We start from the raw sequence: 27694 nt of genomic DNA, 5'->3' as shown, positions 1-27694 counted from the left end.
GCGTAGAGGCAGGGCCGAGGCACACAGACTGCCCGGTGCAAGCTTCGCCCCATACCCATGACCCCAAAGACACGCGGCAGGGCACAGGGCCCTGGGAAGCCGCAGCATCAGGTGGGCTAGACCGTGGCGGCCCGCCCGCCTGCCCGGGCGGAGGTGCAACCTGGCAGCAGCCTGGCCCTGGCTCCCGCTCCTATGAAGCAACACTGCCTGGCCCCTGCAGGCGCCCGTCATTCCTGCGCCCACCCCCTCGGGGCCTCTGCTCTCAGTCCACACCCTTGGACCCACACCATTCTCAGCATCGGCATCTTTCAGCTTACTAGGAAATGTCTTTCATGGAATTTTCTGCACTAAACTTTCCCAAATGGTTTCACTTTTACCTGGGAACTATATACCATGGAGAGGGTGCAGACAAAAATGGGAGGGGTCCGTTCACCTCAGGGAATTATCAACCGACTTTGTGGTTTTCCTATACCAATGCCCCCCATGAAGATGCCACTGCCCGCATCCTCCTGGGGTCCCGTGGTCCCTGCCCCAGCCCTGGGAACCCGGGTCTCCCCACTGCTGCCTGCACACATCACGGCCCAGCAAGGAAGCAGCCTCGGACTTGAGGTGGGAAGACGGGCTTTAATGTCCAGTCACGAGGCAGGCATGGAGTAGAGCATGGCCGCCCTGCCCCACTCGGCCTGCGGCACCAGAAACCCCTCCTTGGGGACAGGCTCCACGAGGAACTCCACACGGCCATCCTGGCCGGGCCCTATGGCTGCCACTGCCAGGTCCACTATCCGATACTGGTTGACAAAAGCCAGGCCCAGGAGCGTGGGCTTCTCGGGCCCCGGCGGCCCCCCGCCAGCAGAGCAGCCGGCTGTCCCTCTGCAGCAGTGGACCCGGAAGCATCGGACGTGGGAGAGCAGGTAGGACCAGTGCAGAGTACAGCTGAGCTGGAGGCCGGCAGGGTGGCCCTCGCCCTCAGAGGCAGCCTGCTGCCAGCGCAAGTGGGAGACAGTGACCGCCTGCACCCGCGGCAGAGGCTTCAGCAGGCTGCCGGCGTCCACCACCTGCCAGGAGACAGAACTCAGCACAGCCGGGAGGGCCCAGGGAGTTCTCGGTGCCTGCCCCGCGTGGTCCCACTCCCCAGGACCCCCACCCAACTCTCCTCTGACCCAGGGGAGGCAGGAGGTGGTCAGCTTGGGGCCACATTCCACCTCTTCTACAACGGGACAGACACCTCAGCCTGAGCCCCAGCAAGGCACCCGGGATGCCTCACCTGGATTTCTCCAAGGCGACAGACGAAGTCCTCCTCCTGGCTGCCCGGAAGCCGTGAGAAACGAACAAAGAGGTCCTGCAGGAGGCAGCCGCGCAGGCTCACCTCGTAGCAGCTGGGGGGCGAACAGAGGCCGGTCACAAGGGGCCTCAGCTCGCTGCCTTCAAGGCTGGCTGCTGGGAGGCCCCATGCCGTGGCAGTAAGGGAGTTCCAGCGGACCCGGTGGTGAGCAGGAAACCCTAGACCTAAGGTGTGACTGTGACGGCTCGCAGCGAGCGTCCTGGCTTATGTTGTGGAGCTGCCTGAAACCCAGGGGTCGCCCCAGGGCCCGTCCATCCCTCCAGTTCTGGGGCTTCTTAACAGAGAGGGCCCCTCACTCCTCAAGTCCCCACCCTAGCGTGGCCATGCCCTGCCGGGGACGCAAGAGGAAGGAGAGCGGCTCACCGCTGGATCCAGCCCCCGCGGAGCTGCTGGCCGCAGTGGCCCACCCATCTAGCCAGCTTGGCAGGGGGCACCCGGAGGGGCCGGGGGCTGTACCGTGAGCTTGTTTCTGCTGGAGGAGGAAACATGGGACTTGAGAAAGAGGAGAAGCCAAAGGAAACCACACCGGCAGGTGTCCACTGAACAGGGAGCCCTGGGGGCCAGCAAGACTCCCTGTGGCCCCAGCGCTGTGACCTGCCAGGACGGGCTGAGGCCCCAGGGGAAAGAGGAGGGGGTGGAGGGGAGAAAGCATGCAGATGGATGTCCAGGACTGGACTTGGCCTAACTCTCCTGGCTTTGCCCCCGCCCTCAGACACCCCCCCTCTCGGTGCCATGGCCGGCAGGAGGCCCAGCCCTGAGTCCTGCGGGAGCACACGTCCAACCCACACAGCACGCTGTGCTGCCCAACAGGGGCCAGAGGTGTCGGCTGAGAGATGAACCTCTCTGTCCGGGCCTGGACCCCAATGGCGCCAACAAGAGCAGAGGCAGGATCTGCCAACGCTGCCCACGGCAGCTCCCCACACCCCAGGCACCCTGCTAGACTCCTCTTCCCCGAGCTGCCTCTGAGAAGAGAGAGACCTGCAAGGAGAGGCAGGAGCCGACCCCATCCCCTCACCGTTCAAGGCTGAGATGCCACCGATGTGACAGCTGCCCACACTCCCTGTGGTGAGCTCCAGGGCCACCCCGACATCCGAAGGCCCTTCGAGCTTGTACACCATGGACAGGAAGATTCTGGGCGGCACAGGGACCTGCAGGGAGAATAACCTGGAGGAGGAAGGTCGAGATGAGAGGCCCCCGAGAAAGCCTGCCGAGACCCCGAGCCGGCTCCAGGTGCGGCCGCCAGCCTCGCCCTCCAGGAGTGGGACCGTGCAGTCCTGCTCACCGCTGGGCACAGCCCTCCCCCGAGGCCAGACCCTTTCACAGCTGAAAAGTCTCGGCTCTGAAATACTATAGGCTCCCCGTGTAGGAAGAACCTAAAGGAGTCAGACTCTGAGACAGAAGGTGGAGCGCGGGGGGCCACGGCTGGGGAGGGGGAGGGGGAGGGGGTGGGAGTTGGTCAATGGGGATAGTTCCATTTCCCAAGATGAAAAAGTTCTGGAGATTGGCTGCCCAGCAGTGTGCAGACAGTTAATGCTACCGTACTGTACACTCAAAAACGGTTAAGATGGTAAATTGTATTATGTGTTCTTTACCACAATAAAAAAAAATCTCAGTTCTGTCCTCGGTCCTCATTCTGGCCTCCGCTGCCCATCTGTCCAGTTCAACGATCGACATGGACGATGGGAGACGCTGAGCCCCCACGTCTCATCTCCACTCACTCACCTACCTCACAGCCACATCTCCAACCTCACGTGGAATCGCCCCCCGGATGAGCAGGGAGCTGCCCCCGTTCCAGGCATCCGCCAGGCAACAGTGGGTCTTCACCCAGCCCCGTCTGGCCCCTTCCAGCCTGTGCTCTCCAAAGAGGGGCTGGATTTCCTGGGCGCTGGGGTGGTACCAGGGCCCCACCGCCTCCTCCTGAAGGAAAAGAGAGGATCAGAGGCGGGGTGGGGGCAGACAGCACAGGGCACGCAGACGAGCTGCCATCATTGCCCTTCACGCACCCCAAGGCCCCTCCCACCTCTCCCAGCTGAGGCTCGAAGACACGGAGAAGGCAGCTATGTGCCATGCCACAGACAACCAGGAACCCCACTGCCCTGGTCACCCAGCATAGAGAGCCACACACCTGGCCATAGCAGACTCTCCGAGTCCCCATGCCCAGGCAGAAAGAGGTGACAAAGGGCAAGGAACAGATGCTGTGCGTGGGCAGATAGCGTTCCAGCAAACTCCAGAACCTGCAGAGAGACACGTGGAGGCAGTGGCTCTCATCCGGAGTAACGGGGCCTCAACGCCCCTTGAACTCGTTCTCGGGGCTTTCCTGCATCCCCTCCAGCATGACTGCAGCTCCCCAACTATGGACGTGCAGGAGATGCAAGGCTGTGGGAGTGGTCCCTCGGGATCCCCAACCTCCGTCCTTCCTGTTGAACTGGTCTCCAGGACCCCCCACCCGGAAGCAGCCAAGGTGGCCAAGCCCCTGGTCCTGCCGTGACCACCCCTGGAAAGCTCACTGGAGAGCAAGTCCTGAGCTACCGCAGGAAGCAGAGAAACTGCCTGAGACCCGCCGCCATGAGCCTACACTCAGCCCCTGGGACGGGCAGGACTCACTTGTCCTGGTTCTGGAAGAAATCCTTCTTCTCCAGACACTCGTACACCCAGCCAGGAGCAAAGAGAGCCGCCGAGAACCCATGCTTCCGGATCAGCTCCAGGGACTAGGGAGACAGCAGTCAGGGAGACGCCCCACCCCGAGCAATGCTGGACACGTCAGGACCCACCAGCACCCAGACACAGACCTGGGTGCTCTCGGGGGCCAGCCTGGAAAGGGGAGGCTGGAGCTGGCAACTACTCCCTCTCAACTCCACTTAGGGCTTTTAGGATTCATCCCCTGTAGTTCCACAGCCAACCTGAAGAGGGCGTGATGGCGGTGGGGAGAAGAGCTCAGGGAGATGTCCAAGTGGGCAGGGGTCTGCTGGGGGAGGGGGCGGGGAGGGAGGTGGGGGCCCCTCTCAGGATGCACGGGTCTCTCTCACTACACCTCTTGTTACAGCATCAGACTCACAGGGGTGGAGAGGATCTTCAGTTATCGGACTAATTTATTCACTTAAAGCTTAACTAAGGAGTAAGAACGTCCCGTGGCACCGGGACAGCCGAACCCCTCTTCATCCTACACCATGTGGGGCAGCGCCTGTACCCCTTCCTCTTTTCTCACTGCCAGCACTGCCAGCACAACTGGCCTCACCAGGAAAACCTCGCTCATTTCCAAAGCTTGGGGTGTTTACTCGGTCCTCAGCCCTGAGCTGCCCGTGAAAGAAAGTGCTGCCCCCGAGCCAGCCTGGTGGCGGGAACTGCGAGCTCAGGGCCTTCGAGGCATGCAGCCTGAGGGAGGAAGAGCCCCTAGAGACCGGCAGTCCAACAGGCACCCCATCCTCCAACACCAACACAAGAAGGACCCTCTGGCTAGAAACGGGCTGGAAGTTAAGATTTCGGGGCACTGCTTAGCCTTAGGGCAGGTCACCGACATTTCTCAGTGCCTCAGTTTCCCCATTCTGGCAAGAATAACTGCCACCTCTCTTTCCCCTGAGGGTGCAGATGGGAAGAAAAGATCTGCCACAAAGCCAGGCACGCAGGCCGCACTGCCCACCTTGTCCGTGTCAAATCGACCCCCTAAGACGTTCCCCCGGGCGAACACGTCGACGCCCACGTACACATCGGCCAGGCGCCCCCCGGCCAGCGCCAGCATCCGCTCCAGATGCTCCTCCCGCCAGTTGTAGTTGGTGAAGAAGCCGTCACAGGAATCGAAGAAAACCCTAGGAGGCAGCAAGGACCGGCCATGAGGACCAGACCAGGGGCTCAGGGTCACCCGCCCTGCAACCCCAGCCTCCCTCCCCCCACCCAGCATCCACTCATAACCGACAGACTATGGGCTGCCTCCAGGACCCAGAACAGGCTGCTCCCGGAGAGGGAGAGCCCAGAGCAACGGGCGACAGAGCACCAATTCTACCTGCTGACATCACGCTGTGCGATAACGCTGCCTCCTCCTCTGTCCACCCAAGGCCATCGGCCATGCAATGCTCAGGAGACAGACAGGGCTCCCGCCCTCTCTGCCCAGAGGGCCGGCCGGCCGGCCCTGCAGACCCACCTGTTGTGCTCGTTCAGTTCATTCTGCCATTTGAGCTGCCCGCTGCTCACCACGCTGTCATACCAGAGAACCAAGCCCCTCGGAACATGCTGGTGTAGCTGAGTGGTCAGGTACCGGAGGAAACGGGGCATGTTCCCCACTGCGGCCAGCTGCGGAGAGGGACGAAGACAGGACCCTCGGTGAGGCCCAGAGAGGTCTGTGTTGAGAAGTGCCAGGCTCAGGACAGCAGGACACTTAATCCCAGGAGCAAAGAGACCCACCAAAAAAGCCATGGTCCCAGAAGCCCCTCAACCCCACGGCCACCGAGCGGAGGGTCAGCCAGAGCCCGTGTGACTTCGATTCCCCTCTGAAGCCAGAAGGGCACAGGCACAGCAACCAGGAGAAGACAGATGCCACGAGTGGGGAGGCGGCATGAGAAGGAAGCCACACACGCAGCCCAAGCACAGCACAAACATGGGGAAGGACAGGTGTCACCCTGAAAGAGCCAGAGAAGCAAAGCTCAGCCCAGCACGGTCTCTGGACACAGTGCTGGAGGAGGTTCCGTCTCGCTGTGAAGTGACAGAGACGTCTGAGCTGGCTCTAACTGGGAAGCAGGAAGTGGCTCCTGCTGCTGTAAGGGAGCCGGCCCAGCCCAAGCCGAGAGGAGGCTGAGGATGGCAGCGGAGGGACCCTGCATGGCAGCAGGGGCGGGGCGGGGCGAGCGCCGGGAGAAAGGCCTGCTCACACTCAGCGAGTTCTCAATGTTGATCAGCCAGCCATCAAATCGGAAAAACCGGGCAAGCGAGACCAGCTGGTCAGCCACCACCTGGTAGGAGTGCTCGTCCCCGGCCAGGAAGGCTTCACAGAGCTGCCCACCTGCTATCCACTCGGTGATGAAAGTCCCTGCCAGGACAGGAGAGAAACAAGGTCAGGCATGGCCTCATTCTCCCTCCGACCCAGCAGCTCGCAAAGTGTGGCTCCTGCACCAGCGGCACAGGTATCGCCCACAAACTTGCTAGACAACTTGAATTCTCGGGCCCCATCCGTAGATATCTAGTGAGCCAGACACTGCAGTGGGGTCCAGCAATGACTCGCATGCAGGCGGGGGCTTGAGGAGCACTTCTCTACCCGGGGTCAGCCGCCCACGGCCTGTGGGCCACGTCCAGCCACCACCTGTTTCTGTACATACAGGTTCACTGGAACACAGCCACACCATTTATTCGCCTATTGTCCGTGGCTGCTCTTGTCTCACTAGCAGTTACAACAGCCACCCAAGGGCCTGCAAAGCTGGAAATATTTACTATCTGGTCCTTTCCAGAAAGAGTTTGCCTACACCTGTCCAAACACATCCAGGCAGCCCCCAGGTGAGGAGCTCTGCTCACTAAGCAGCAGACCAGGCCCGAGCCGTTTAACCCCTGGGTCCCCTGGCAGGTGTGCCACGTCTGCCCGAGTCAGACGGAGGCCAGTCCCCGGCTCTTACCCAGCACACAGACTCCGTGCCTGTGGGCGGCATTGGTCCAGCCCACCGGGGGGATGGTGACGGTGTGATGGCTGAAGTACACAAAGATGTCAATGTACTGCCAGTGGTAGAAGGAGTAAGGATTGTGCACTGCCGTGCCCTGAATAAACCTGAGCAAAGAAACAAACAAAACCAGGAGGAAGTGAGGACCCAGGAAACAGAATAAGGACACAGTGACCTCAAAGTGAAAACAGAGCAGCCCAGGTCAAGTTTCCCGTCAGTTCCCTTCAGTCGGCACTAACCGAAAGCTTGCTGTGGACCAGGCACTGTGAAGATACCAGAGCGAGAAGCAGGACTGCGCCACAGTCCTCACAGTGAAAGGATTAGCCTAACGGACACATTTTCACAGGTCGTGCAGGCCTTCGCTACTGGATCTGGCCAGACGGGGCATTTTTAGCCTCAATGCACAGACAAACAAAGGACGGAAGGAAAGAGAAACAGATGGGCGCATGTAAAAGCTCCCTGTCTCGGCTTCCCCGTTCTATTCAGAGGTAAGCCGTTCCTCCGGGACACAGTGTCCTGCATGGAAGGCTGGGGTGATAACCACAGGAGCGGCACTAACATTTCAAAACCTGTCCGTTTGTGCTTTGGCCGCCAGCTCTGACTCAAGCCATCAACCCACACACGACGACATCGATCATCGTAGCCAAGACTGTTTTATGGACGTTTAAAATCTCTAATCTGACTCCACAGCAACTCCGGCGGATACGCCCCTGGCTGGGAGCGGGAGGCGGCGTGTAACAACTCTGAGCATCAGAAGCCAGAGCCAACGGCCCGAACACAGAATCAGAGCTTAAGCGGGGAAGGTGAGGAACAGAAATCAGGGAAGCACAAGTCTCTAGGCCAGGCAGCCAGATGAAGGTGCCCTGACACCACGCCCTCCCCAATCTACCAGAGTTCAAGTGCAGGCAGGCCTCGGAGTCAGAGGGTCTCAGAGCGGAAGGACGCACCCACTACCACCAAACCCTTACAGACAAAGCAGAGGCCTGAGCCCCTCTCCCCATTAGGGGTCACCCAGTCCCGCGTCCCATCTCCAGCCAGTGTTTCCGCACACAGCACTCTCCCCACCCCCACCAAAGGAAAACAAGTGACAAAATAAGGGTTAGGCGATGTGCTCACTTGTCATCCAGGTACCCGCCCATCATGTCATGGCACAACAATGTCCGGGGCCTGCGGCTGCTCAGAGGGGGCTGGCGACACTCGGAGGGCTGCAAGGCCACGTTGAAGCCGTCCTCCACATTGGGCGTCCATGCCAAGAGCTCCTCCAGGGAAGACAAGTAAAAGCTGATGGGCTTGGTGGTGTCCTTGTCATAATATCTACCTGGTCAGAGGAGGGAAACAGTGAGGAATTACCAGAAATCTGGGGATTAACAGAAATGCTCCGACAGTAACCGAGAGGGGATGAGAGGGGAAGGAGCGGTCCCGGACAGAAGCCTGAAGAGTGAACGCGGAGACAGGCTGCAGAGCCTCCGTCCTCACCTGGCAAAGGCTCCGGGCTAAAACTGACCACCTGACGGAAGACTGCCTCTTCTTGCTCCTCCTCGATTCTAAGCAAAGAGGGAGTTTAAAAGTTTTTCTAAATAAAAAGGTAAAGAAAAAGAACAGCTAAAAGTGAATAAACTAGGCCCCATCTGGACGTGCAGGGGGAGGTATGCTCTGGCTTGCATTTTTTAATGCAAACTACGGGAACATGGATCAAGTCAAAGAGGCTGGCAGGCGCCCGTCTTCGGCAGCAGCCCGTGTCAGCCAGAGCTGAGCCTCTGCTCGGACACACAAACCACCTCTACCCTCTTGTTAGGAATACACCCCCTACCCCCTAAAACAGCCACAAGGTATCACCCTGCAGAGACCAAAGATATATACTTCACAGGTTTTGCCACGTGCAAGGGGCAGGAAAACTCAAAGAACTAGAAGGTTTAAGGGCCTAAGGGAGCAGGGGCCAAGCTTTCGCTACAGTCCACATTTCCCTAACTGTGCTCCATGGAGCCCTCGCTGACCCCCAGCTGGAGGGCTGTTGTGGGGAGTAGAGCCCCTTTGGTATGTTATGGTGGAAGACCCTGGATAAATCTAAATTAAACAGCTTTTTTTTTTAATTATTACTATTATTTAGAGCAGTGAGAAGACAGCGCAGCTGCCACTTATCGGTCATGGGCTTCAAAGGTGACATGCTCTGAAGCTACCAATGTCCGAGGCCACTTCTTGGTTAAAGGGGGTATCATCTGCCAACACCCCACTTCCACCAGACACCTGTGGGCAAAGCTCCCTCTTTAGGATCCGCCACACCCGAAACCTTTGGAACCTGGCTAATGACGGCCAGGGGTGGCAGGGATGACAGACTAAGGTGGAAGGGCCATGGAAAATGCTCCTTTTCGAATTTCACTCCACCACTCCACTCTTCCCCAACAGCCAGGGACCACTTGCTTCCCACTCTTGTCCAGTCTGAACTGGACCAGTCTCACTCTTTGGGTTTAAAAACAAAGCTAAGGATGCTGTTTCCAGAAGGCCACATCTGTCCTCCTAACTTCCCCCAGGTGAGCAAATGTCCCGACAAGGAAGGAAGCCCAGCCTTGAAGGGCATGTTCCTCTCTTATATGCCTCTGTGCTTTTGCCCATTCTGTTCCCTCAAACTAGAACACCCTTCTCCCCACTCTCCATCTGCTGAAATCTGCCTCCTCCTGAAGACCCAGTTCAGATGTCCCCGCTCCAGGCGCCACCCACTTCTGGTCCAGCAGGGACAGGAATAACCCTAATTACACCAGCTGGCCCCCACTCAGCAATTACAAATGGCACGCTAGGATCCCCTGCGTAGACCGAAGGCCCGGGGAGAGAGGTGGCATTATCAACCCATTTCACAGGTGAGGAGGCCGCGGCTTCCTGCCCACACGCCAGGATGCGCAGACCACCACCAACCACCACCATCCCCGCACCCGGCGCTCTGGGGTCCCACCCCGGTTCCGAGACCCCCTCCGGCGCCCAGTGCCGGGCGGGGGTCTCTCCTGGGGAAGGGCTGGCTGCCGGCAGGGGCGGGCGCACTGGCTCGGGCAGGACCCGCGGCGGACAGCGGGCGTAGGGGCCCGGGAACCAAGGTCCTGCGCCCCGAGCCCGCCCGCACCCCGCGACCCGGACCAGGCACCCACCGACTCCGGCCCGACGGCCCGCCGCGGGGCTGGGGCCTCCGGTTTTGCCCGCCCGGCCTCTCGCCCACCTTCTCCGCGGCCGCCGCCGGCCCGGCCGCCGCTCCCGCCGCCATGCGGCCACCCGGGTCACAGCTCCGGCCGCCTCCATGGCGCCGCCGAGCCAGCCGCCGCCGCCGCTCTCGGCCCCGCCGCCGACCAATCGCAGGCCTGGGCCCGCCCCCGCCACCGCCCGCCGGCCAATGGGGGCTGCGCGGCGCCGCTGCCCGGCCCCGACCCGGCCCAGCAGGACTCGGTGCGCGCTCTGGGCCCGCGGCGCTGCAGCCCGGACTTTGTAGCCGGAGGAAGGGCTGGGGGCGGGGCCTGGTGGGGCGGGGCCTCAAGAGGGCGGGGCCGCGGCGAGGGGCGGGGCCTGGGTCTGAGCCCAGGGTTCCGGAACGCTCCTAGGAACCTGGTTTTTCGGGCGCGAGTGGGGGTTCATCTCGGAGAGATTACGCCATCTGACAAAGTCAGTAAACTGCAGATGTGAGATCTGAGCTGAGATCGTGTAAACCCTATTCAGGGATGATTTTCAGAAAAAGGTGAAATCGTAAATCTCATTCAGGTAAGGACAGGTGCTAAAGACGTTTACTCATTAATCAGCGAAGGAACCAGACAGGTGTTAGAACCAAAAGACAATCGAAAAAGAGACCCACCTATACATCAGGGATATTGAAATAAATGTGTAAATGGGGCAGAACTAGTTTGTCCTCAGGGTAGGGGGTGGGGTGGGGATTGTTGAAACTCCTGCTGGACAAGACGATTTAAATGTCCATCAGTAGCTTAAACTTACAAAGAGCTGCAAAAAAGACAACTTTCTGAACAGCTAGAATCAGAACAAGGATGTGCGGTGTGTAGGCAACGCACAGTTTTCCATTAAAACACAGATGTTTTTCTGCACCCCAAAATCTGCACTCTACGGTAACTGCAGGGCCCTCAACACACAGGGCCTGTAGGTATCTCAGAGATGACACCTCCCCAGCATCTTGGCCACAGAGAAGTTAGCAGTACACATGATAGAATGGAGGCCTGAGGAGCAGGGAGAAACAGAAGTTGGAGGAGAAGGGCCTGGGAGGCGGGACTCAAGGTGGCCACACAGGGCCATGTTTGGGCCAGCCTGAGGCTCTCCTCTCCCAGCCCCCACCACCCCTGTGTGCAGCTGGGAGTATTCGGTGCTGGACTGCACCTGCTGCCCAGCCAAGCTGAGAGGGCCTCTTTGTTACAGTTGCAGACTTTGAACTTTCTGAGTCGCCAAGCTTCCATAAACCCTGAGAGTGAGGACGACGCTAAGGCTGTGGATTATGGGCCCTGGCCATGCTGCAAGGGGGACAGGTCACTTGGGAGCAGACAACGGTGATCCACAGGAAGGACAGAGATTGCAAAGCCCTGGGAAGTTTGCAGTGAGAAGGGGAGTAGGGTCACATGCTCACTATACTGTGCTTGGGTGAGCACCCAAGATGTGGACTATTTGGTCTACATTTAACCAGGTGGTCCCACGTCCTCGCTTGCCTGTTAGCAGTAAAAATTAATAAACTTTTTCTCCTAAGATGAAAACCTAGTTCTTGGAGACACTTTAAACAGCACTTGGGTGATGCTGAGTCTCTGGGGAAAAATATGTCTCAGCCTCCCTTCTCTTCTCCTCTCTGCAGCATTGGCCTCTAGTCTGGAGCGGGGGCAGCCCCTGCCCCCACCCCCACCCCGGGGCCAGGGAAGAGTCGGATCTTGTTAGCCCCAGCTTGCTGCCTGCCCTGCAGGCCCACGTGGTTCCTGGTCTCTCTGTGGGTCAAGATGAGCCTGGAGGTCCCATGTCTGTCTTGAGCTCACACTGGTCCCCGCTGGGGCTCCAGACCCGGCTGAGGCCTGGCTGGACCCCTAAAACCCTAACCTTGTAGGATTTCCATATAAAATACAGGACATCCAGTTCAATTTGAATTACAGATAAACAAATAAATAGAACATGAGATATTCCTATACTAAAAAATAATTTCTCATTTGTCTGAAATTCGTAATGAGCTAGGATCCTGTATTTGCTAGTCTGGCAGCCCTACCTGTGAATCTGCACTGTGGCATTGCTGCAGAGCCACCCTGGCCTGCTATGGGGCTCCTCTGATGCCTCCTGGTGGGCCCTCAGTTGTCCTTTGCTCCATCCACACCAGCACAGGAAGCCAGGCTGGCTCAGGAAAGCTGAGCCTGGGGACCTTCCCTACCTGACCATCCTGAGCCACCAGCTTGGTGTTGCGGAGTGGCCTCATGTTACCTGTGCTGGCTGCTGCCCCCACCCCTCTGCCAGGCCCGCCGTGGGAGACCTAGGTTCACATCTGCCTGCTTTGCCCTCCTTCCCCCTCTCCCTGTGGCGTCCCACAATGTCCTGGGGCCAGAAACCAGAATCAGGTGAGTGGACAGGACCTGTTCCACAGGCTTGGTTGTTGATATGCAGAAGGGTGTGGCAGGAACTCCTTGTCCCCCGCATCCCTTCTTTCCTCCCCGTGTCCTTTAGAAGTAGAAGCCCTGTGTGTCAGCTGGCTGTATGGCTGCCCAGATAAAGACAACATTCCCCAGCAGCCCTTACAGCTTAGAGGGGCCGTGGGAGCAAGTTCTGGTTTCCAGACGAGAGTGGAAGTGATGTGCGTAATCTGGTTGTGCCTGCAAAACACAGGGGCAGGCCCTCCACTTCTTCCCTGCTTCCTGCTAGCTGCCAGGTGGGTGTGAGGATGTGATGGTGGGAACTACAGCCGCCATCTGAGACCATTAGATGGAAGCCACATGTGGAGGACACAGAGCAACATGGGGGAAGGGGCCTGGGTCCCCGATAGCACAGACCACAGTATTGCCCTGGACTGCTTGTGTCCGGACTCCTCTGTAAGGAAAATAAACTTCTGTCTGATTTAAGCCAATACTACTTGGGTATTTATTACAGTCGCTGAATTTATGGCGGGGGGATACAGGAATTTAGAAAAACCTCTCTAAACAATAGCCTGCTTTGCAAGGCTATTATCCTTTTTCTGCAAAATCTTGTTAGCTTATTCTTTCTCATTGCAATCCTTCTGTGATAAACCCTGCTTTCCCTCTATTCAGATAGACGCCTCAGACCAGCTGGGGCATGAATAAAAATCACATTAAAGTCTTTTGACTGTTGCTCCCTTTTACAGAGTTCTCCCTCCGAGATAAGATGGCAAACCTGGGATGCCTGCCCTTACTGGGTCCCCATATTATTATTGTTATAATTACATGAACATTGCATTCATCTTCTCCTTTTAAAAATTTAAAGCATTGCAAATAAAATTAATGTTCCCTTTAATCCACACTCCTCCCGGTTTCCTTGCCTCCCCCTGTCCTCCGGAGACCCCTCAATATTCCATCAATGCTGTCAGGATGGCCTGTATCCTTCCAGATGTCTTAGAATACTTTTATGCACCTGTATGTACGGTGCAACTGTATTATGTTGTTTGTGTTTTATGAACGTGGGGTCGTGTTGTACACATTATTCTGTATCTTGTTTTTTTCACCCAGCAATATTTTTGAAACCAAGCCACGTTGATTTATATAGCTCTAATTTGTTCATTTTGACTGTTACTTAATACGCTACCATTTTAACACATATATTCTACTTACCTGTATACCCATCAGTGGACATTTACATAGCAAACTACAATTATTTTTTAAATGTTAAAATAAACATTGTATAAACCTTCAAGGACACACATACTGTATGTTTTTTTCTTTTTCAGATAAAAACATGCAAGTAGAGTTGCTCACAGTAACAGCACGGACATTTTCACTCATAAACTGTTGTGCAAAGCGGCCCCACCATTGACATTCTCCCCAGCAGGGTGGGGGTCAGTATGGGTTGCCCCACAACCTCTCAGACATTGATATCATGGAACTTTAGGACTGTTGCTCACCTGCTGGGTGCACGCAGGTGTCTCGCTATTGTTTTCACTTGAAGTTGCACAGCTCTTGGTATTGCTCAGCCGTTTGGGAAGGAGTTATTTCTTGAGTCAGTCCTTTTGGGGCCTTTGCACATTTCTGCTGTGATGTGTAGGAGGCTGTCACATTCTGGATAATCATATTCTGCCTCATACACAGAAATGGAGCACATGTGTGTGCTGTTCTTGGAATTCTCAAAGACTTTGTGGCATAGGTGTTTTAGATTTCGATATGGTCACATTTGTTAACGTCGTCCTTTATGGCTTTGCTGTTTTCTCCTGTTTAGGAGGACCATCCCGACTTCAAGGTCACAAAGATATTCTCCTGCATTTTTAGCTAATAATTGTTCAGTTTAGTTGTGTCTGTTTCTTATTATCCAACTTCCAGATACCCTTTGGGGATAGGTCTTTAATATTTCATCTTCCTTTTTGGTTATTGACCTATTCAGATTTTTCTCTTTCTTCCCCAGCCAACTTTGCTAATAAATGTTTTCCTAGAAAAGTGTCCATTTCATTGAGGTTTTCAAATGTGGAGTATTAAGTCTTTCCTAATCACAGTTTTTAATTTCTTGGTTCTGCCCTCTCTTTAATTCTGATGTTGTTTATTTGTGTCTTCTTTCTTGTTTTCTTGGTGCTTTTTGCTGAAGGACTGTCTATTTTATTAGTCTTTTCAAAACACACGCTCTTGATTCTGTTCTATTTTTTTGTTTGTTTTCTATTTCACTATCTCCACTTTTATTTTCTTTCCTGTTATTTTCTTTGGATTTATTTTGTTGTTCTTTTTCTGCTTTCAGAAGTGGACAGTTGGTTCACTTATTTTTAAGCCTTTCTTGTTTTCACGTGAATACAGTGGAGGGGACCCACTTCTCTCTGAGAGTGATTTTCCCTGCCTCCCACAGGGCTGGCCATGTAGCACTTCCATTCCCATTAAGTTCTAAATACTTTGTAATTTCTGTTCCAAAGCAGTCCTTACTTTGCTGCAGTGGATGGAATTCGTCAGCCTTTTCTGTTATGACTAGTGCTTTTGTGTCTTTTTCAAAATGTGCTTCTGTTACCGCACAAAGTTGGGGTTCTCTGCCCGATGCGCATAAATAAGCCAATTAATTATGGCATCCGCCTTGGGGGAAAAATCAGCTTTTATTCTGCGAGACGGATGTCCAGGGAGACAGGGGGCGTGCGCCCTCAGATCTGATTCCCAGATTCAGGATTTGGGGCAAAATTTAAGAGGTTAGGGAGAACGGGCTGCACGTGGAAACGCTGGTGGGGCAGGCTCTGATTGGTAGGCTTCAAGCATTTATGGTGAGGTTATAAACATTTATGACAGGGTTCTAAACGTTTATGATGGCGTTCTAAACGTTTTTGATGATGTGGGGAAGGAATTTGAACACCAGATCTTCCTGAACGATGGACCCCTAGCTTCTGATAAGAGTCCGACTTTCAAATTTCCATCCTGTCCTGGTCCTTGGGTTCTGTGGGGAGGAGGGTCTTTGGTTCTGAGGTCGTTTCGGGTCACGATTCCTTCTTTTGCGCATGCCCTGGCTACGTGACTTTGCAGTTTTTCTGAAAGACAATCCTCCTTCACTCTGTTGATAAGAGATGGGGTCAGTTGAGCCGATACCGGAGGGCTGGCGGTTACACTTCCCTGCCCCAAAGTCGTGAAAATATGAAGTACTCCTGTCACCCAGGGAAGTCCCTGAAACATTTTCCATGTCTAATACTTTGTTTTAAGTTTTGCTTTCTTATAGGAACCAAGGCAGAACGTTGCCAGATGGCCAAACAGCAGAACTGGTCCAAACCAGAAAGGTCCAAGACGGCGATGGGGAGCCATGCACAAAAGGAAATGTGTGCAAAGGGTGCCACGTGCAAGAAAGGAAGCCTGTGCCTTCCCCAAATGCCCCCCGCCCTGAGCCGTGACGCGGAGACCCCTCTGCATTCACGTCCCATGAGGACCATGCTCACCTTCCCTTCCGGGAGAAGGTGTTTTAGAGCACGACCTCTGCCTCCTCCATTCACTGCTCAGTAAGTAAAGGTTCTGCTCTGCTGTTCCGAACCCCCAGTCCCCTTCTATTGGCGTGAGCAACTCTGGGCAAAAAGACCCACTTGTGGGTCACCGGTCCCTTAGGGTTGGGTAACTCTCCATCATCTGTTATTTTCTAGAAGCTTCATTGTTGTGCCTTTCACCTTCGGATCTCCTGCTCACCTTGGCTTTTTTGTTTATGATGTGACGGAGGAGGCCGTTTTCTTTTGTACCATCCATATGATACAACCCCACTCATTCATGGTTTTGGGGAAGGCTGTCTTCACCCCATGCTCTTCAGTGATTATTTCTGGAAAATCAAGTGTCCAGACATACTTGACTCTGTTTTGGATTCTGCGATATTGTAATTTATAGTAGGAAATGTATACTTGGTCTTGTTTCTGGCACAGAGCTCCTAAAACCCTTGAAATTTCCTAGGTGATAAGAATGTAGGGTCTGCCCCAGCTTCTCGGGCCCCCCGTGTGTTTGGGCTGGAGTCGCCCGGTGAGCTTCTGCGCTGCTGTTGGTGAGGTTGCTCGGGGCCTGGAGTGCGGAGGTCGCCCGAGGCCTCGAGGATGTAACTCAGCCGAAGGCACCAAAGGGAAAAACTGTAGGATGGGAGAAAAAAGTCATCCATCCATACAGTAGAAAAGCAGATCAAATTATGAGAGAGGCTCACAGACAAGAGAAAAATGAAAGGCTGAAGAATGAAGAGGAGTTGCGTCTCAACCTTGTTGATGAAAAACTGCAGTGGTTTCAGAATCATTTTGATCCCCAAAAAGTAGGCTATTCAAAGAAAGATGCTTGTGAATTAACTGACAGGTGTTTAAATCGACTCAACAGTGAGCAGGAGCAGACTGAATTACATAACAGCATCAAAGACAGGCAGGGAGGGCACGCTGTTCCCAGGAGACAGTCAGCAAGCGCACGACGGAGCGTGAGCAACAGCGGGTATGAAGGATACAAGGATGCATGCGGCCTTGAGGTTCCAGACGCTGTAAATGCAGGTAATCTGAAAACTCTCAGGGAACAGGATTTTGATCTGAAGAAATTGCCAAGCACTACAATGAGAAAAACTTGTGCTAATGACGCACTTCCCAAGAAATGCTGGAAGAAAACTGTTACAACTGTAGACAAAGATTTAGAGGAACTGGAACTGAAAGATGACTCTGCCTTAAACCGCCTTGGATGCGGAAATGACGTCAGTGGCCTAATTGTCTCTGCTTGACTTGAAAATAACGTGAGAAAGCTTCAATTTACACCTGAATTGATTATGGTAAATAATTGTCTGGTTACAAGAATTTGCTGTTGAACTCATTCTCTTACATGAGGAGAACACTTTGTCCAGTTTCAAAAACAGTGTTATGATTTTATTTAAAAATGAATGTTGCTTTTCATTTACATTAAGTTGCTAAAATAGATATAACGAAATAAAATAAAATAGAGATCTTTAAAATCCATTTAATCTGAATTCCCGGGGTGGAGGGAGCAGTATGAATGAGGACAAAAAGTGTTTTCATTTTTTCCTTCGTGTTTACTTAGGATCAACTAATCTCCATTTGGGGCGTGAACAGCAGCCTGCTTTCTGAAAGGGTCCTCTGGATGCTTCTTGAGCAGTGTGATTGCAAAATTGCCTTTCAGTGATAACATTTCAGTAGTCTTCCTTAAACATTAAACCTATTTCCTTTCCTTATAAAATAGGGAAAATGTGATAAGGAATTCATACACACTGATGGATGGTACATTATTTTTATTATCTTTGAGCCTTAGTTAAATGGTAGAAAAAAATAAACAGTGACTATTCTTGTCATGTTGATGTCCCACGCTTAATCTGTTATCTTTTGATAGGGATAATTGATTTCAGCTTAGCTCTTCTTGTTTTGCGTATTATTTTCTGCTTTCTCATTGTGCCAAGTGATAGGTTTTATTTGTGGAAACAGAACTAAAGATTAGTGAGCCAGTTATTTCAATTGTGTTATTTTTTCTTCTAAGAGATAGGTAAAATGACATATAATATGACACATAATATATAATATAAATAACATATAATATAAGTATGATATAACTAAGTTTTTAATGACAAAATATAACTCAGTTTTCAAGTATCATGAAAAACATGCATGTGGTAGAATGTTCTTCACAGAACTTTTTAAATGCAAGCATCTTTTAGTTTATTTTCTAAAGGATGCAATACAAGTGTATTTGAGTCTTTTCAAGAAAAACAAAACATTAATGCTGTATAAGGTTAACAAGATATCAATTAAGTCTTGTCAACAATTTATTTAAAGTTACAGCTTTTTTACTTGGAAAATTAAAAATAAAATTTATTTCCATAAGAAAAAAAGAATGTAAAGGTGTCTTTTGTTATCTATAACAAGCCCCTTTCAGCCACCCCAGAGTATATGTTAATGAGGTGACTTCTGGGAAGCCCCTAAGGATGGAAGCTGGTTGCTAGGGAACCAACCTTGATTAGTGAGCTGGCACCTTCTGTACCCCCGCCGGCCGCCTGCTGGGAGGGGAGAAGGGCTGAAGATTGAGTTAACCACCGATGGCCAGAGGTTTGATCAATCATGCCCGTGCAAGGAAGCCTCCATAAAAATCCCTGATCTTTGGGGTTCCGAGAACTTCTGGGTTGAACACAGGGGGGGGGGGGGGGGGGGGGTGCACCCAGAGAGAACATGGGAGCTCCGTGCCCTATCCCCATACCTTGCCCTCTGCATCTCTTCCATCTGGCTGTTCCTGAGTTATAACCTTTTTTAACTGTCAATCTTAGGTACATCCAAGCCTGTCTAGGCATCTGCTTCTCAGAGGGTGAGAACCAATGTACCATCCATGAATTTAGATTTTGCATTTCTGTGAATGATATTTTCTAGTTCTCTGTATTGAGGTCTTACACATGGATGGTTAGATTTACTCCTAGTAAGTGACACTTTGTAAGTGGCGTCTTTGATCCATTAAAGAAGACTGAAAATCCTTCTCATCTCCTCCTGTCGAAAGGTGGAGTCCACTACCCACCCCTTCTCTGGGCTGACCAGTGGAATGTGGCCACAGTGGCTGCCGGTGACTTCTGAGCACAGGTCTCAGGAGGTCCTGGGCTTTCTGCTGTTGCCCCCTCCGACCTCTGTGCTAAGACTGCCATGCTATGAAGAAGTCTGAGATGAAAGAGAGCATGCAGAGGGAGGCCCAGACATCTCAGCCCTTTCAGGGGAGGCCCCAGACACAGGAATGAGGCCAATACAGGCCACCAGCTCCAGCTGGAATGCCAGCTAGAGGAGGGACCCCACACAAGGCCAGCGGAAGAACCGCCCAGCCAACCTACAGAATCGTGAAATATAGTACATGGTTGGTTTTTTTAAGCTACTGAGTTTTTTAGGTGATTTGTTATGCAACAATCGATAACTAATAAGTATTTGTTTTTAAATTTCATTTTCTGTTTGTTGCTGGTACAATGATTCTCATAGATTGACCTTGTATCCATCAACTTCTCATTCTAATCATCTATCTGGAGATCCTTTGGGATTTTCTGGGTAACATATCAACTGTGAAGAATGGCAGGTTTATTTCTTCTTTTACATTCCTTATATCTTATTTATTTTTCTTTCCTCACTGCACTGGCTGTGACCTCCAAATCAATGCTGAATGAAAGTGTCATGGTGGGGTCCCGGTCTTGTCCCCAGTTCCCAAGAGAAAGCTTGCAACACTTCACCATGAATTATGATGTTTGTTGTACGTTTTTTGCAGATGTGCCTTATTAAGCAAAAGAAATCCTCTGCTCTACTGAGTTCACCAAGAGGTTTCAATCCTAGATGGGCATTGGATTTCACCAACCATTTTCTTCTACAGATCTTGAGATGATGGTACGATTTTTATTCTTTATTCTGTTAATGTGGTAAAACACATTGATTTGACAATGTTGTCCAAGTCTGTATTCTGGAAAAAAAAACAATTTGTGATGTATTATCTTTCCTGTTACTTCTGGCTTTGGTTTGCTAACATGGTGTTTAGGACTTTTCTTCCTATGTTTGCAAGTGAGGTTGACTGACCACTTTCCTTTCTTGCAATTTTCTCATCAGGTTTTGGAATCGAGATTATGATCATCTCATAAAACAAGTTGGAAGATAGTCCCTTTTTCTCTTTTCTGGAAGAGTTTGTGCAAGATTAGGGTTATTTTTCCATAAATATTTTGTAAAGTTTACTCATAAAACCATCCGAGCCTAGAAGTCTATTTCATGGAAAGTTGTTTGATTACAGATTCTATTTAATACTTTTAAGACCATTCAGATCTTCTTTTTCTTCCTGTATTAATATTGGAAGTTGTGTTTTTGAAAAAAGAAAAGTGTCAATTTAATCCAATTTTTCAAATTTTTAGCAAGGAGTTATTTCTAATATTCACTTATTTTCCATTTCCATAGCTTCTGTAATGACGTTTATTTTGTTTTCCTATTTCATTAATGTTTCCTTTCGTCTTTGTTGTTTCTTTCCTTTGTCTTTCTTTGGGTTTAATTTGTTGTTCTTTTCCTAACTCCTTGAGGTTGGCGCATCTCCTTGATTTTTCAGGCTGTCTTCTTCTCTAATGTTGCAGTAAAACCTGAACGTCAAGCATGGCTTCAGCGTGTCCCACAAGGTTTAATATGTGGTTTTTTTCACTTTAATTAACTTCAAAATATTTTCAAATTTTCTTGTGGTTAATTTTTGAATCCATGGGTTCTTTAGAAGTTTATTCCTTAACTTCCAAACGTACTGGGACACCTTAATTTACTTTGTGTTATTGACTTTTAGTGTAGTTGAATTGTACTCAGAGAACATACTCTGTATGATTCAATCCTTTGCAGTAAAACTTGCTTTATGGCCAAAACACGGTCAATTTTTAAAAGCAGTTCATCCTCACCTGAAAAGACTATATTCTGCGGTGTTCTGTATATGATTATTAAGTTACATTTTCTCATCATCTTGTTCAAATCTTCTATACATTTATTGATTTTTTAAAAAATATGATTATTCTATCGGTTACTAAGAGAGGTGTAGTAAAATTTCCCAGTATGATTTTGCATTTATTTATTTCCCCTTGTTTGCCCTTACGCATTTTGAGGCTGTGTTATTAGGTACATGCAGACTGAATTTGCCTTATATCTTCCTGGTAAATTGCATAAGTAACCATCATGAAATGACCGCCTTTGTTTCTAGTAATGCTTTATGCATTAATGTCTACTTTGTTTCGTATTATTATAGTTATAAAGCTTTCTTTTTGTTAACATTTGCAAGGTAAGTCTCTCTTTCCATCATTGTACTTTCAATCTTTCTATATTCCTATGTTTGAGATACTCTCTTGTAAATGGTACATGGTTGGGGTTTTTTACAACCCAGAATAATGATCTTTGCCTTTTAATTGGAGCAATTAGTCTATTTACATTTAACATAATCATAAGCATATTTGGTTTTAAATCTACCATTTCAATGAGTTTTAGCTCTTTCCTCCCTACTCAATATTCCTGTTTTTCTCCTTTCTTGCCTTTTTAGATTGATGGAATGCCTTTTATTATTTCATCCTCTTCCCCCTTAGCTTGGCTGTTATATACCCTTTTACTATTATTTAATGGTTATTTGAGAGATTATACTACATGTCCTTCATTTATCAAAGTCAAATATTGTTTGATACTTTTACTTATTTTCAAGACAATGTATGGATTATGGAACACTGAAACTTCATATATCCCTATATCCGTTATTTTTGCATAATAAAGCAACCTAAATCTAGTGGTATTAAACAAGAGTAGTTTTATTATACTCACAGATTCTGTGGTTTAGGGACTTAGAAAGGGCCCAGAGGGGACCTCTTGCCTCTGTTGTATGATGTCTGAGGCCTCAGGTGGAAAGAGCCAAAGGCTGAGGTTGATTTGTTGGCTGGAGGCGGGCATTATTTGAATGTTTATACACTCATATGTTTGATAATGGATGCTAGCTGTTGACTGGAACCCAAGCTAGGAATGTCACCAGGTACACCTACATGCGGGTGTCCCATGGAGTTGCTTGGGCTTCCTCACAGCATGGTGGCTGGATTCCAAGAGCAAGTGCCTCAGAAAGAGCCAGGTAGAAGCTGTATTGCCCTTCATGACCGCGCCTTGGAGGTCAGATGACATCCTTTGTAGTCAGAGCCCCACACAGATTCAAGGGAAGGCAACACAGACACCCACCTCTCAGTGGGACAAGTGTCAAAAGTCACATCATAAGGTGAACATGTGGATTGAGAGATATTGTTGTGACCATATTCGGAAAATACAATTTGCCACAATCCTCCTCCAGACGTATACCGTAGTTGTTGGGAATATTTTTACTGTATGTATTTTAAACCCCACAAGACATTACAGTCATGTGTTGCTTAACGACGGGTATAGGTTCTGAGGAGTGTGTCATTAGGCGATTTCGTTGTTGTGGGAACATCTCAGAGTGCACTTATACAAATCTAAATGGTGTAGCCCACTAAACACCTAGGCTCCGTGGTACTGACCTTACAGGACCACTGTCAGATATTTGGCCCACCGTTGACCAAAATGTCATTACGTAGCACAATGACTTTACTTATTTTAATGGCTTTATCGGGATATAATTCAAGTGTAACATAATTCACCCATTTAAAGTGCACAGTTCAATGGTTTTTAGTATATTCACAGAGTTGTGCAATCATCACCACAATCAATTTTAGAACATCCTGTCACTCCAAAAAGAAAGCGATTAGCAGTAATTCCCCAGTCGTCCCCCCACATGCACCCAGCCCTAGGCAACCGCTATCTACTGTCTGTCTCTATGGATCTGCCTGTTCTGGACATTTCACATAAATGGAATTGGACAGTATGTGAGTTTTTTGTGACTGGCATCTTTCACTTAGGATAACTTTTTCGAGGTTTATCCATGTTGTAGTAGCATCTCTACTTCATTCCTTTTATTTCCAAATACTGTTCCATTCATTCATTCATCCGTTGATGGACATTTGTGTTGTCTCCACTTTTTTGCTGTCATGAATAACGCTGCTGTGAGCATTTGTGTACAAGTTTTTGTGTGGGTGCATGTTTTTATTTCTCTTGGGTGTATACTTAGGAGTGGGATTGCTGAGTCATATGGTAACTCTGTTGACAATTTTGGGGAACTTCCAAATTGTTTTCTAAGACATTATTGTTTTTCATACAGGCAATATTTATTTAGAATTACCACCAAATTTACCATTTTTCTTGCTCCTCAATTGTTCCTGCATCCCTTACCTTCCCTCTGGGATCATTTTCACTTAGTGCAGGTTTTCCGGTGACAAATTCTCCCAACTTCTGTTTGCTTGAAAATGTCTTTATCTTTTATATTTTCATTGAGAATAGAACTTTAGACTGACAGTTTTTATTTTTTTAAGCCCTTTAAATATACCATCCCACTGTCTTTTGGTTTCTACTCCTTCTGTTGAGAGGTCAATTGTCCTTATTATTGCTACTTTGAAAGAGAAAAGTTTTCCCTATTTCTGTTTTAAGATTGTCTGTTGTTGGTTTTTAATGGTTTTGCCACCATGTGCCGTGATGGATGTGAACTTGTTTTTATTTATTCTGCTTGGAGTTCACTGGGTTTCTTGAATCTGTGCCTTAAGGACTTTCATCAATTTGGTGAAATTCTCAGCCATTTTTTCTTTGAAGATTGCATTCTTTCTCTCATTTCTCCTTCTGGGACTCCACTTGCACATATGTTGGGCTTTCTCATTGTCACCTCTGTACAGATATAACCTCTATTCCATGTTTTTCATCCTCTTGTCTCTGCATGTTTCTTGCTGAATATTTTCTTCTGATTTATCTTCTGATTCACTGATTTTTCTCTTCAGCTCTGTACAAGATGCTGGTATAGTCACCCACTGAGCTCTTCATTTCACTTGTTTTATTTTTCACTTCTAGAGTTTTCATTTGATTCCTTATTATTATTATTAGTTTCAAGTTTTCTGCCACAATTCTCAATCTTCTCTTTTATCGCCTCAAATGTAGCAAGCGTAGTTGTTTTAATTTTTGATTGTGATAATTCTGTGAGTTTTTTTCCCCACATGATAAGCATTTAATACATACTGGTTTGATATTTTTAATAAGTAGCATCTCAAACTGAATGGACAACTAACTTAGTGGCTATCTCAATTGAACTGTTGGAACATTTTCTCTATCTCTAGGCAGGGAGGTCTCCAAATTATCTGGAGTGTATGGACTTCCAATCCTATTTGTGAAAATCTCTAAAGTGCAGATTCCTTGTCCTCGCCTGGCCGTCTGCATAATGAGAAAGGGACTCTGCTCTATTCCGCCCTAGGAGGAGCGGGTTACCAGGGCCAGTCAAGGTAGGAGCATTTGAGGTCACCATGCTTTTCCAATCCCTACTCCAGCTGTGTAGTGACTTCAGAGTGAAAGGCATGGTTCTCAATTAGCCATTCCTTCTGGAATGCTTCCCTTGGCACCTGAGTCGGCCTCCTGCATTCAAGTGATCTCAACCATCAGTTGATTCCAAAATACTTGTTCAATAACACTTTTGGAAGAACTAACTCCCATCCCACCTCACTGACCCCTGCCCCATCCTAAGCCAAGCCCGGCATAATGAGACTGGCTCTGAAGGTTGCACCTCTGGAGCTACAGGACTTCCCAGACCTCAACAGAGAAGGTCAAGGCATTCTAGTGTGTGTGTGTGTGTGTCTTTTGTTTGTTTTTTATGACTACTTTATTGAGATATAACTTACATACTATACAGTTTACCTATTTAAAGTATGCAATTCAATGGTTTTTAGCATATTCAGAGTTGCACAACCACCACTACGATCAATTTTAGAATATTTTCATCACTCCAAAAACAAACTTCATAGGGGCCAGCACAGTGGCACGGTGGTTAAGTTCACACGTTCCACTTCGGCGGCCCAGGGTTCACCAGTTCAAATCCTGGGTACGGACGTGGCACCACTTGGCAAGCCACGCTGTGGTAGGCGTCCCACAGGTAAAGTAGAGGAAGATGGGCAGGAATGTTAGCTCAGGGCCAGTCTTCCTCAGCAAAAAGAGGAGGATTGGCAGCAGATGTTAGCTCAGGGCTAATCTTCCTCAAAATAAATAAATAAATAAATAAATAAATAAACCTCGTACCTGTTAGCCATCACTCCCCATTCCTGACATTCTCCCTACTCCCAGCCCCTGGAAACCTCTCACCTACTTTCTGTCTCCATGGATATGGATTTGCGTATTCTGGACACTTTACAAAAATGGAGTCATACAATATGTGGTCTTTTGTAACCGGCTTCTTTCACTTAGCAGAATGTTGTTGAGGTTTATCCACGTCATAGCATATATCAATCAGTACTTCATTCCATTTTGTTGCTAAATACTGTTCCATTGTGTGTATAGATCACATTTTGTTCATCTATTCATCAGCTGATGGATGTAGGGTTGTTTCCACTTATTTGTTTATTATGAATAAGGCGGCTGTGAACATTTATCTACAAGTTTTTGCGCAGACATATGTTTCATCTCTTTGGGGTATACGCCTATAAGTGGAATTGCTGGGTCATCTGTAGCTCTATGTTTAACATTTTGAGGAAATGACAGACTGTTTTCCTGTGGCTGCACCATTTTACATTCCTGCCAGTAGTGCATGAGGGTTCCAATTTCCCTGCATCCTTACCAACACTTGTCATGCTGATTACAGCCGTGCAGTTAGTTGTGTAGTCGTTTCTCACTGTGGTTTAGACTTGCATTTCCCTGTTGGCTAACGATGTTGAGCATCTTTTCATATGCTTACCAGTCATTTCCATATCTTCTTTGGAGAAATGATTATTGAGATCTTTTGCCCATTTTTAATTGCGTTGTCTTTTTATTATTGAGTTGCAAGAGTTCTTTATGTATTCTAGATACTAGTCCCTTATCAGATATATGATTTGCAAGTATTTTCTTCCATTCTGTGTTGTCTTTTCACTTTCTTAATGGTATCCTTTGAAGCACAGAATTTTAAATTTTGATGATGTCCAATTTGTTTTTCCTTTCATTACTTCTGCTTTTGGCATCATATCTAGAAAATTATTGCCTAATACAAAGTCATGATGATTTACACCTTGGCTTTTTTCTAATAATTATATAGTTTTAGCTCTTATAGTTAGGTCTTTGATCTGTTTTGGGTTAATTTTTTTATATGGTGTGAGGTAAGGGTCCAATTTGACTCTTTTGCATGTGAAGGCATCATGTTTTAGTTGTTATATTTTCTGTAACCTTCTGTTTTTTTCATGATCTGGACAAGAAGGTCTCATTTTATCCCAGTTACTATGGCCCAGTAAAACCAGCTTGCCATCATGCCATTGTGTTCCCATAGAGAACGCTACAGAAAATTATCCTTGAGCGTACACACACACACACACACACACTAACCCTGTAGGGTGGGGAGTGCCTTCCTCACTGCCCCCACCCCGGCCACAAAGACTTCTGAAAGTCCTAACATAAGCAATTCTTTCCTTTGGTTGAGTCATCAGCCATTTCTAAGTCCTTTTGCTAAAACACTAATATTTGTATTGCAACTGAGTTTTTCAAGTCTTTTAAGGGACGGTTAGCGAATTCCTTACCAGCTGGGGTCAAGACTTGAGGAAAGGAGCCTATGCAAGATAAAGTGCTTTGGAGAGGGAGTCAGAGAGAGCAGGTAACTAGGTGCCAAGCATGCAGTTCTTCTGAGAAGACTGGCCTCCATGTAACTCTGCAGTTAAAATCCTGGAAAAGTCCTCTGGAAGGCAGGCACCATATCCTATTTGTCATTATGCCCCCAGCGCCCAGCACCTGGGCTAGCACAAGCTCAAAGAGTGAGGGACATCCAAAGGAGCATTGAGTGGGCTCCGGAGCAAACACTGCCTCCTCTCCCATGCTGGCTTGGCTGGCGGTGGGACAGGTGCTACATGTTCCATGTGACTGTCCCTGGAGAGAGGGTGGACGGTGGGTGAAGCTGACTCGTTCTTTCCACCCGCCTTTGGGAAATGCACTCATCGCCTGCTCCCAGCTGCATAGAAGCACATCCTCTGCCGAGTGGCCTCAGCTCTGGGGAGGCGGAGGCCTGCTCCTTGTCCTGCAGAGTCTGCCTTCCCCTGTCTGGCCCCAGCCCAAGGCTGAGTATGACCGCATGGGCTCATCCCAGAACCAAGCAAAGGAAAGACACCAGCTGTTTGCCAGCATGCTGGCACCAAAGGGAGCAAGCCAGCTTCTGCACTGCCTGCTGGCAGTTGGATAAGGGCCCTGGCCACTAACCCAGTTGGCAAGCAATGGAAACAAGAAGAAGAAACTTTTGCTATTCACCACTCAGGCATAAAGGGGGCTGTTGGTGGGTGTATTCAAGCCTGCAGGTCATTGTAGTGGGTTGAATTGTGTCCCCCTGATGTCCAAGTCCTAACCCGATACCTGTGGATGTGACCTTATTTGGAAATAGGATCTTTGCAGATGTAATCAAGTTAAGCGTCTTGAGAGGAGATCATCCTGGATTTATGGTGGGCCCTAAATCCAATGAGTGGTGTCCTTAAAAGAGAAAGGAGAGGGAGATCTGAGAGACACAGGAAAGAAGGCCACGTGAAGACGGAGATAGGCAGAGTT

General features: G+C 49.4%; 1 protein-coding gene and 1 pseudogene across 3 annotated transcripts; one reads left to right on the top strand and one right to left on the bottom strand.

Annotated features, from left to right (window-relative positions):
* Window positions 1-604: 604 nt before the first annotated feature.
* Window positions 605-10399, bottom strand: ENGASE (endo-beta-N-acetylglucosaminidase). Of its 3 annotated transcripts, none has more exons than XM_046677574.1 (14): window positions 10181-10399; window positions 8455-8522; window positions 8095-8296; window positions 6937-7085; window positions 6202-6359; window positions 5478-5626; window positions 4980-5145; window positions 3947-4050; window positions 3468-3576; window positions 3069-3259; window positions 2358-2506; window positions 1706-1814; window positions 1265-1376; window positions 605-1055 (listed from the first exon to the last, which is right to left on the bottom strand). In XM_046677574.1, exons 1-14 carry the CDS (start codon window positions 10258-10260, stop codon window positions 636-638), a joined length of 2166 nt encoding a protein of 721 aa, XP_046533530.1. In that variant the 5' UTR covers window positions 10261-10399; the 3' UTR covers window positions 605-635. The 3 variants fall into 3 exon arrangements, with proteins under 3 accessions (XP_046533530.1, XP_046533529.1, XP_046533531.1); XM_046677573.1 differs by having other exon boundaries at window positions 10113-10375; XM_046677575.1 differs by having other exon boundaries at window positions 8095-8292; window positions 10181-10230.
* On the top strand, window positions 10259-17305 carry LOC124247275 (translation machinery-associated protein 16-like; annotated as a pseudogene).
* The last annotated feature ends 10389 nt before the right edge of the window (window positions 17306-27694 follow it).

The sequence above is a fragment of the Equus quagga genome, chromosome 11 (genome assembly GCF_021613505.1).
Source record: "Equus quagga isolate Etosha38 chromosome 11, UCLA_HA_Equagga_1.0, whole genome shotgun sequence".
Lineage (NCBI taxonomy): Eukaryota > Metazoa > Chordata > Mammalia > Perissodactyla > Equidae > Equus > Equus quagga.
The sequence above is the reverse complement of the archived record's forward strand: the minus strand, read 5'-3'. Positions and strand labels throughout refer to the sequence as shown.